The 9,855-nt window shown below is 35.0% G+C and overlaps 2 protein-coding genes across 3 annotated transcripts; both read left to right on the top strand.

The window, feature by feature from the left end:
- Positions 1 to 552: 552 nt before the first annotated feature.
- Positions 553 to 3,665, top strand: LOC132053526 (WEB family protein At2g40480-like). The gene is made up of 2 exons (XM_059445602.1): positions 553 to 789; positions 2,133 to 3,665. Exons 1-2 carry the CDS (start codon positions 631 to 633, stop codon positions 3,492 to 3,494), a joined length of 1,521 nt encoding a protein of 506 aa, XP_059301585.1. The 5' UTR covers positions 553 to 630; the 3' UTR covers positions 3,495 to 3,665.
- Positions 3,666 to 6,062: 2,397 nt separating this feature from the next.
- Positions 6,063 to 9,516, top strand: LOC132029661 (high mobility group B protein 7). Of its 2 annotated transcripts, XM_059418971.1 has the most exons (8): positions 6,063 to 6,187; positions 6,253 to 6,389; positions 6,466 to 6,624; positions 7,463 to 7,550; positions 7,699 to 7,788; positions 8,769 to 8,813; positions 8,918 to 9,004; positions 9,126 to 9,516. In XM_059418971.1, exons 2-8 carry the CDS (start codon positions 6,307 to 6,309, stop codon positions 9,255 to 9,257), a joined length of 684 nt encoding a protein of 227 aa, XP_059274954.1. In that variant the 5' UTR covers positions 6,063 to 6,187; positions 6,253 to 6,306; the 3' UTR covers positions 9,258 to 9,516. The 2 variants fall into 2 exon arrangements, with proteins under 2 accessions (XP_059274954.1, XP_059274963.1); XM_059418980.1 differs by having other exon boundaries at positions 6,082 to 6,389; positions 8,918 to 9,012.
- The last annotated feature ends 339 nt before the right edge of the window (positions 9,517 to 9,855 follow it).

Raw genomic sequence — 9,855 nt, 5'->3', positions numbered from 1 at the left:
TTAAAATAAATTCGTTAAGTTTAAACAAAAAAACCCAATTGTAATAAGTCCTCTTTTGCATTTGTATCCCTAATTTTCCACTTCAATTGAAAAAAATTAAATATCCTTAACAAAGAAAGGTAATCAGGATGTCTCTTTAGGATTAATGTATGATTTTTTATGTTTTCTTAATTATTCTTTGACGTATATAACACTTAGTAATCCTACGTCATGATTAGCTTTTTGCTTGTATCCGTTTGTTTGATTTTGATTTCAATTTATCGCCTTTATGTTTTATTACTTTTGGAATATGAATTATCACACAATGGAATCGCTTCTAATATTATATTAAAAAAACCGAATTGAAAAACCGAAACCGAACCGAACCGAACTTTAAAAAACCGAAACCGAAAGAACCGAACCGAACTAGTTTGGTTCGGTGTTTGGTGTCCACCTTCAAAAAACCGAACCCGAAATAGCCAAATCGAAGATTGATAAAACCGAACCGAAAAATCGAACGCCCACCCCTACTACGTGCTATTGTGAACCGTTTGTCTAAATAAATACCTTGGCGCCCTGCTAGTTACCTCCTTATTCACTCGCTTGTAACCAAATATTGTAGTATTAAGTTGTATCAACTACAGGTGCTATATGGCTGGAAATGGAGAATCTGAAACGAAAAAAATTATCAATCCAAGAGTGGAAATTGACACATCTCCGCCATTCGAGTCGGTAAAGGAGGCCGTGGACCATTTTGGGGGGAGTGGCCCTTGGATTCCCCATCACTTGCTCCGTTTACCACCTCCCGACGTAAGACCAAATCCTCCCTTCCTTTTTTCTACAAGTTTAATTTACAGCTGAACTATAATATTGTTATGATTGATCTCTAAAAAGTAATGAAAGTCAAACTCAAAGATAGTCACCTGCAAGGTGAGTTGATTTGTCAAATGGTAACTCAATTAATAGTATTATTTCAGAAAGTCACTTTCTGAACTTGTTGAAGGAAATTGGAATCAAGAACAAAGTAACTTTCTGAAATAATAACTATTAGTTGAGTGACATTTGAGAAATCTAAGCTCCGACAAGGTTTAAGATAGCCCTGTGGTAGTCGTACCATATAATCTTGTTTACAGTGACACTCACCTTAATCTATAGCAGTATATTTGGTAGATTTTTGTTTTTTAGTTCTTTCGTTTGTTTTATTGGTGTGAAAACAATGTCGCACCTTGGGAGATGATGATAAAAGGAATGCACATATAATTAGGAATATTCTTAATGGTGTGAGGTTTTTTCTTGGAGAAAACATTTGGCTCAAAGTGAACAGCTTAGCTCAACGTCGCTTTCCTCTAATTAATTCTTGATTTTCCGTGGGTTAGGTCTAATGAATGTTTTCTAATGTGCAATGCGCATACGGGGTCGAAGTGTTGCTAACGCTTACACGCAGAGTCTCAAGAATATTTTCCTGATATTTTCCTTTGTTGATATTATTGGGTATGAAGTCGTACATGCCTACGAAATTCCTACTCCCTCTGTTCCAATTTATATGAATGCATTTGATTGGGCGCAAAGTTTAATAGGAAAATAAAAACTTTTGAAACTTATGGTCTAAATTCACTAGGGATAAAATAGGTATTAGAAAGATATCATTCATGTTGGGACTGACTAAAAAGAAAAAAAATGTCACATAAATTGGGACGAAGGAAGTACTAATATACTTCTTAGTTACTAGTTACTACTAGAATTTGTGGACAACACATCCTACTTTTTTCCTTCTCTGTTCATTAACATGAAAATTAAATCTAATTTAATTAATCTTGGTCGCAAATTTGCATATGATACTACTGGTGGGATTCTACTGGGCTTCTTGTTGTTGTTGTTGTTGGTCGCAAATTTGCATAAATGGTGGTGCATAATGCTCTGTATTAGCTGTTGCAAGCGTTAGCATGTAAGATGGCAGTCTAGAACTCGGGCCAGATGATTGCCATGTTCATTTTCTGTCATCTTGTAGATGATAAATATTGGTGCTTTATAATTTTACATACATTTTATATAGAATTTAGAAGTGTTTCTTTTTAATGAAAATATAAAATTGGATACTAGTAGCATATTGGTGTTTATCAACACATTCAATAATGAGATTTTACTGTTGACAGGATGATACTGAAGTTGTAGACGTGGGCAAAATGGAGGAGCAAGCAGTAAAATATGAGAAAGACTTGATTGTCAAGGAACAGGAGGCCCTCAATGTCTTGAGAGAAGTGGAAGAAGCTAAAAGATTTGTAGAAGGATTGAAATTAAATTTGATGCAAGAAGTATCTGAGTTTGTGTCCAGTCCCGGTTTAAATCCTGAGAGCCAAATTCCAAATCTTAATGAGCTGTCAGCAGAAAACTTAAGTCTATGTCCTCTTCAGTCCCCCGGACATGTACTAATGGAATTGAACCGAGCAAAACTAGACCTTAACAAGATGTCGACAGACCTTACTGTAATTAGATCTTCTGTTGAGACTCTGAATACGAAAATGAAGAAAGAAAAAGTAATGCTTGACAGAAGTAGTCAGATGAAAATTGAGGAAAACAACACTATGACCAAAGAGCTCCAACAGTTGAGTTTTGAAGCGCAGCAATTCAAGAAAATGGCAGAAGCTTCAAGATACGAGGTGATGAAAGCGATGTCAGAGATTGAACGAACAAAGGCAAGTATTAGAATGGCTGAAATGAGATTACATGCAGCCAAAAAGATGGAAGAAGCAGCCAAAGCTGTGGAAGCAATTGCTTTTGCAGAAAGAAAGGCTTTACTAAATGGAAAGAATTCTTCGTCAGCTGTTGTTCAGCACACACCTGAGGGGATCACAATTTCATATGAAGAATATTATGCTCTTGCCCGGAAAGCACAGCAGGCTGAAGAACTATGCAAAACAAAATTTGTAGATACAAACACTATGCGCAGAACCAATGAAGCAAAGATGGAGGAAACTACCAAAGAAATTAGACACAACAGGAGTACACTAGAAGAGGCTTTAGACAATGAAGATGGTACTCAAAGAAGTCGTCTTATTGAACAAGATGGTTTCTACAGGGAGAGATCGGAACACACTCAATTGCATTACTCTGGGCATAACTCGGCCAAATCTAAGTTCAGAAATCCTCAGCCATCTCTCAGTAGTCATGGGAACCCCCGGCTGGTTGATGGCGATCAACCAGACGATGTCAATGACAAACCAGTGCCCGTCTTTCGATCGTCTATATCAATTGGAGACATACTGAGCAGGAAGCTGATTTTGCAAGATGATCATATTGTCGTGAATAAGCATATGGAAAGCCACACTGAAAGAAAACATGTGTCTTTTAGCCAAATGCTTCGGGAACAGAGTGGAATCATATTGAATCCGTCGAAAACTATGAAAGATGGGAATGTGCACAAGCAATATATTACACAGAAGAAGAAGTTTGGTTTCATTCAAGTACCACTTCCCAAACAAAATAAGAAAAAGACGCAGCCTTTAAACATGAGATAATGTTTTCATCCGAGGAATAATGTGTTCTATCCTTCCTCCGACATCAGTCTGATGCTTGTTTTTACTAGGCTTGCACATGTTTGTTTTTTTTTTTTTTTTTTAAGTGTGTATTATGCTGTCATATCTATTGTGTTTCTGATTTGTGATTACTGAGTGTTTCCGCTTTCTTTTTATGATTGGTGTCGAGCTCCTCTGAAGCTAGCGATCAGTGCATTTTTTTGGTAAAAATAGTGAGACTGAAAATGCAGCTTCACTCGAACCCCTCGTAGTAGAGCATGTACTCTCTTATTGCTGCTTCAATTAACAAGTCCTCACTGCATCTGAAAATGACTAAGTTTATTATCCAACTTTACTATATATTAGAGAAGTAATTTTGATCAAAATATACATCGTTGTTATATGGACATATACCAGATGTAAATTTCATTTGAAAAAGTTTGATTGAAATGTTATCTCTGTAAAGATTGACATGATCCAGACATGCAAGTTTTATAGATGCATGATGTCAACCATCTCTTTTTTGTTTGCACCAATTCATCTAAAAACTGTCTTCTTCTTTTCTTCTCACTATTCAGAGTGCGGAAAACATCACTATTCACAGTGTCACCCACCCAAAACAAAACCAAAAAAAGGTAATGTTTGAATCTAAGACTCTGGGATCAACAGCATTTTGGAGAATGTCCAGCAACTTCAACACAGCCGTAGATGAATTCCTGCCGCACTATTACATGACAAACTTTAGTGTTAGTGTCCTACTAAACTTTGTCTAAACATCTAGTCCGTCTACTTCGCCCAAATCTTCACTAGAAGTTTGCCCAAATTTGGATTTATGACAATGGCCCAAATTCCAATTTATGTTGCGTGTTTGGAATCTGAGATTTGAGTATATACAAGTCTATTTCATGTTGGTGTTATATTTTCCTACCAGTTGCTACAAGCCAGTAGTAGACAATTCAAATCTTCGGTTCACTTATGGCCTAATGTTAAAATGATCAGATCCGATTGCTTTCGCTGGTGAGTCAAAGGAATATCATAATAGAAATGCTAGGGCCTAGGGGGACCCAACCAGGACATTAGTAATGAGAATAATGCCGTTTCTTACGACTTTTTGTAATGTCAAAGATATGGAAGATTGTAATTTTCCATGGAAAAGGGCAAGTTAGTTGTCCTTGGGGACTATGCTATCAAGTGCATGTTTTATGTTCATCATCACATCTTTTTACGGCACATTTTGCTGCCCATGGTCTTGAGTGTTAAATTTGACTCATAAATCTGCAATTCGTCAACTCATTGAGTGAATGATGCATCTATTTGGTTAAAAATAAGTGTAATTCAAATAGACCAATTTGAAATGCTTGGTCGATTGGGTGCATTACTAACTCGAATCAATCCGAGAAATTTATTAAAATAAGCAGATAAATACGTTATTTTGAGATAAGATATGATTTAATTGTATTCCATAAAAATCATTTTAACAACTTAATTGTGTAATTAGAAGTCGGTTGGTGTATGGGCATGCAAAATCTAGATCAGTATGATGTAAATACCTCGAACATAGGAAGATCAAGAAATGAGGATCGACGAGAGCCAACACTGAGCATTGACTCTCTCATAAAGAATTTTACCTTACTTTCTGACATAATTTCGTTAGCGACTTGGACAATTGTGTTAATCATCTATTGTGCGTCCTCAATTACTCTGCTGTTAAAAAAAAAAAGAAAAAAGAATTACTCTGCTCCCTGGTTATTATACGTCATTGCTCCATCTGTCCCAATTTATGTAATACGAGCCAAACAAGAAAATTTTTGAGGCAATTTATTTGTATGCCTTTTGAATTGTTAAATTGTGACTTATACTTCATCCGTTTCAATTTATGTGAACCTTTTCAGAGTACGAGAGCCAAACTTTATAAATTTTGACATAAATTTTTTAAGTTTGTAAAAATAAAATTTATGTATTTAGAAACTAAATTAAAAGTACTACTTCCTCCGTTTCAATTTACGTGAACTCATTTCCTTATTAGTTCATGTCAAAAAGAATGACCCTTTGTGTATTTGAAAATAATTTACCTTCATGCAATGATTTATAGCCACACAAAACATATGTAACTCATTTAACACCACAAGTTTAAAAATCTTCTCTTATAATTATGCGCTCAGTCAAATGGGTTCACATAAATTAAAATTGAGGAAGTATAAGTCATGATAATTTAAAATTAAAAGAATTTCGAAAAAATGTAAGGAAAGCATGGCCAAAGAACCAACTCCAGACTTCAAATAAGAATAATTCACATAAATTGAAACAGAGTGAATAGTACTTATAATATAGTTTCTAACTATGTAAATTATTTTTCAAAAAACTTAAAGATTATATATCCAAATTCACAATTAAAATAAATAAGATTAACTTTAAAATCGAAATTGTATCACATAAATTTGGACGGAGAGTATTATTTAATGTATAAATTTTGTTCCCCTCTAACCCAAACCCAAAATCAAGCAGCTGCACTTTTGACATGTCATTTCCTTATAGGTCCCTGCAATGTCCACTTTTGAGTTATCGCGGGAAATTTTTTCCCCTTCTCTGAAAGGCGCTTCACTTTCATTAATTGAGACTTTTCAACTCCCCGCCTGCGCAAATTAGCAGAATATCCTCTCTCCCGCTAATATGTTCCCTCAAAATGGCGTCGTGTCCTGCCACCCCTTAATTACTACCTAAGCATTAAGCAAACATCCCAGAAATTATCCTATACCTCGGTGCATGTTTAAATTAATTGTCCAGTACTAGATTAATCCTAGTTAATAATAATAAAATGGTTTACCAAGCTAGAACAAGGAAAAGAGTATTTGGTATCCAAATACATCGTGGTCCTGATGGCAGTGCTTTTCAAAAATGGTATCTTCTTGATTAATGTATATCTATAAATTTCTTGATTTTTGGATGTTTCTATTAATGTGGAGGTTATTTGCAGTGAAACTTGTGGCATTTCAGTGGCAATAGCGTTGGCTGACATGCATGAATGTGAACCAAGAAAGGATGTAAAGAAATTTAAATGCTTACCCAAAAACATAAGTGTTGTTAAAAAGCAAAGGCTCAGAGACCAACCCAGATCAGCTTTTCGAATTTTCATGTAAGTTGGCTGTTATCTCTGTGTTTAGTTATTTTCAATCGCATTTATTTGAGTATATGAGTTTAGGGGTGTGTTCGGTACGAAGGAAAATGTTTTCCGTGTTTTTTACGAAAATAAGAGAGTTTCCTATGTTGGGTACATAAGTAAAAACATATTATCCTAAAAGCATTTGTATATAATTTAGATAAATACTATGGGAGGTGAGGGTGCAGAGGTGTGGGCTGTGGGGTGGTAGGGATAGGGTCTACAGGGGTCGGGGTGAAGATGAGGTGTGTTTGAGGTTGTGGCGAACACAATAATGTAGAATGTCACTTGTAAAATTTGTTTTTCTTGAGAAATTGTTTTTTTAAAAAAATTTGACAAACCAAATATACGAAAACTGGAAAACACTTTCATCCTCCATACTGAACACACTCTAGATATGCTTATTTAACATATTCAATGTGTGTGCCAAATCTTAACGTTAAAGAACAGCCATATTACAGATATCTATCGTTTGCTGAATACTCCCTCCGTCTCAAATTATATGTCGTAATTTCTAAAATATTTATCTCAAATTATTTAATGTTTTAGAAGTTCAAATGAAATTAATTTTTTTTTTTTCCACCCTTAGTAGTTACTTACTACAAACACCTCAATTATGAGGCAATGATACGATTGTTCAATACCAATGAAGAGTAAAGTAGTTAAAGACCCCTCCTAATTAGTACTAGTATTTTTTTAAGGGGCGTGTAAAAGAGTATTACGACAGCTAAATTTGAGACGAAGGGAGTGTGTCAGTAAATATAAAAAAGTCACTTTCTTAAGTAGTCATTTCCTCATGGGTTTGGTGTTGCAGGGAGGATTTTGTGAAGAAAAACATCGATGGAAATGAGTTTGAAGTGGATAAGAAAGGTTTTGAGACGTGGATAAACATGACACTTGAGGTACTAGTTGTTTTCGTTTGAGCTTTTGGCTATATTTTGTTAATCACACATCGCTAGTAATCATGATTCATCATCATTTGTTCTTTGAAGTATTTATTTCTGTAATTGAACTCTCTCTTTTTTTTTTTTTTTTTTTTTTTAATTTCAGGAGAGATTTTTGTACTTCATGAAAGCCGAAACAATTAATCTTGCACATTTGAAACTTTTGCGCAAAGAGGAGAATGATATGCCATGGAGGGTAATCAGCATGTTACATTTCTTTGTTCTGCTACTACTGCTTATTCCTTAGATGATCATTGATTACCACTCTGCATATTCTACTCCTAAATGGTCTCTGCTGGCTGGGAATGCATTTTTAAATAAGAATATGCCCTTGTCTTATTGTGTGGCATCCATTTTTGAATTTTCCTTCAGTACAGGGCTAAATATCAGCCTTAATTGAATTTCCTCTGTGTGTGTTTTTTTGTTAAATGAAGTGTTTGTTCTGTTAGGAAGATGATGTTTTCTTTCTTTCTTTTTTTTTGTTTTTTTTGTTTTCTGTTTCAAGGCTAGAAAACATGACAGTTAAAATTTTGCTTATCCAGTAACAAGATTCTCCAGCAGAGGACATAGAGTCATTATTTATTGATTTAGATAAAATATTGATCATGTCAATGATAAATATAGTTCGGATTCCAAACTTGTGTTTTAGACTTCTCACTATCTGCCATGGCATTAGTCTCCCTTAAAAATAAACATTTGCCTCAGATCATTTCTGCCTCTAACTTTCCACCCAGAAACTAGATTACCGAGTTTTATATCTCCCATCAGGAGGCTGAATGGTACTTCGACTCTGGAAGTTTTATAGCTAGAGCTCATAATGTTCTTTTCTGTATTTATTTGCTATCCTACATTACTTCCGCTTGCAATTTTCTTAATGTGCTTAATAAACTACAAGTTCCTTAAGGATAATGCTTTGATCTTTCTGATTCCTTGTTAAGATGCTTAACTTAAAATTACAGGTTCCTGCATACAGTGGTAAATGACATTTTACATCTTCTTATCTCCTGAATCTATCAGGAAATTTATGTGGCTTTAATTTTTGAAATTTTTATATTCTGACATGCTTGATGAATAATAAGTTGGTTCATTTGCAATAAAGCATTTGGTCCCTCCTTTTTAGATGCTTAATTTTCATGTAAAGTTTTAGAATACTGTAAATGACATTTGCATCTATAGGTGGATGACGAGGCGGATTCAGCTGATGTTGGCAAGTATGATGAGGTTCGTTCCTTTGCCTCTCAATTTCCTCTAGATTTACCTGAGCGCTTTTCCAATTTGAATCACACTTTGCACAAATTACTGAATTGCTGTCTTCTTGTTAATAGAATTATGAAGACTATAATTGTTATGATTCTGAATCTTCTGGGGATTTGTTTGATTCTGGCCTGTGGCAGACAAGAACTTTGACACCTGTGAGAGGGTAGTGATTCTATTTGTCGCTTATTTTTGTGTACATGTATTTGGATTTAGACTATATAATAGGCTGCTAATACTACGACATAACTCTCCCTCTCTTTTTCTTTCTTGAAACAGGAAGGTTTGTTAGGATGGAGGGCTGGTATAAAATCTTGGGGTTTGAACATCATTTTGAAGGGGCTTCCATGCTGGCATCTGTATTTTGTTCATACCTTATTGAAGGCAAGTCAGATTGGTTGGCTACTATGAGTAGTATTGGTTACTATAGGAATTAGGATATTGAACATCCAGATACATGTTCTTAGACAATCACCAGTAGATGATCTTCGGTGAAACATATCTTGAGATCAGCCAGGAGCCTTGTATAGTACTAATGGTTTCTTCTGTTAAGGTTCTTGTTTGATTTGTAGGTTTCCTCCTTGTGGAATAGGGCCTCAGTGTACAGTCTATTATGAAATGGAAAAGGGTCAAATTTGCCCCTTTACTTATGGGAATAGGTGTTTTAACCTATTGGGCTTTTTTCATTTTTGGCCTGCCAACCCAAACAAATTACGGACGCTAGCCAAAATGTACAAAACATATACACTGGTATATATATCTATACACACACACACACACACAACATGTCTATTATATGTATATTTATCCTTAACATACAAAACCTATACATTTGTCGGCGATTATTTTTTTGAGTGGTCCAAAATATAATTATTCCTAGTATCTTTTAAATTGACCCCCCGTTTAGTCTTTAATTTTTGCCCCTGCTTCTCATTTAATGAAAATTTGTCGGCCAAAGTATCCTCATTCGCTGGCCTACAAAAGTAGAGATTTGGGTTTGATCCCCAGC

This window comes from Lycium ferocissimum, chromosome 1 (assembly GCF_029784015.1).
Source record: "Lycium ferocissimum isolate CSIRO_LF1 chromosome 1, AGI_CSIRO_Lferr_CH_V1, whole genome shotgun sequence".
Classification (NCBI taxonomy): domain Eukaryota; kingdom Viridiplantae; phylum Streptophyta; class Magnoliopsida; order Solanales; family Solanaceae; genus Lycium; species Lycium ferocissimum.
This window is presented reverse-complemented; position numbering and strand designations above follow the sequence as displayed.

Excerpts from the sequence above, each read along its gene's own strand:
- LOC132053526 (XM_059445602.1), top strand. The coding sequence starts at position 631 with ATGGCTGGAAATGGAGAATCTGAAACGAAAAAAATTATCAATCCAAGA. Across the intron at positions 790-2,132 it reads TCCGTTTACCACCTCCCGAC|GATGATACTGAAGTTGTAGA; the intron begins GTAAGACCAAAT and ends TACTGTTGACAG.
- LOC132029661 (XM_059418971.1), top strand. The coding sequence starts at position 6,307 with ATGGTTTACCAAGCTAGAACAAGGAAAAGAGTATTTGGTATCCAAATA. Across the intron at positions 6,390-6,465 it reads GGCAGTGCTTTTCAAAAATG|TGAAACTTGTGGCATTTCAG; the intron begins GTATCTTCTTGA and ends GGTTATTTGCAG. Across the intron at positions 9,005-9,125 it reads AGACAAGAACTTTGACACCT|GAAGGTTTGTTAGGATGGAG; the intron begins GTGAGAGGGTAG and ends TTCTTGAAACAG.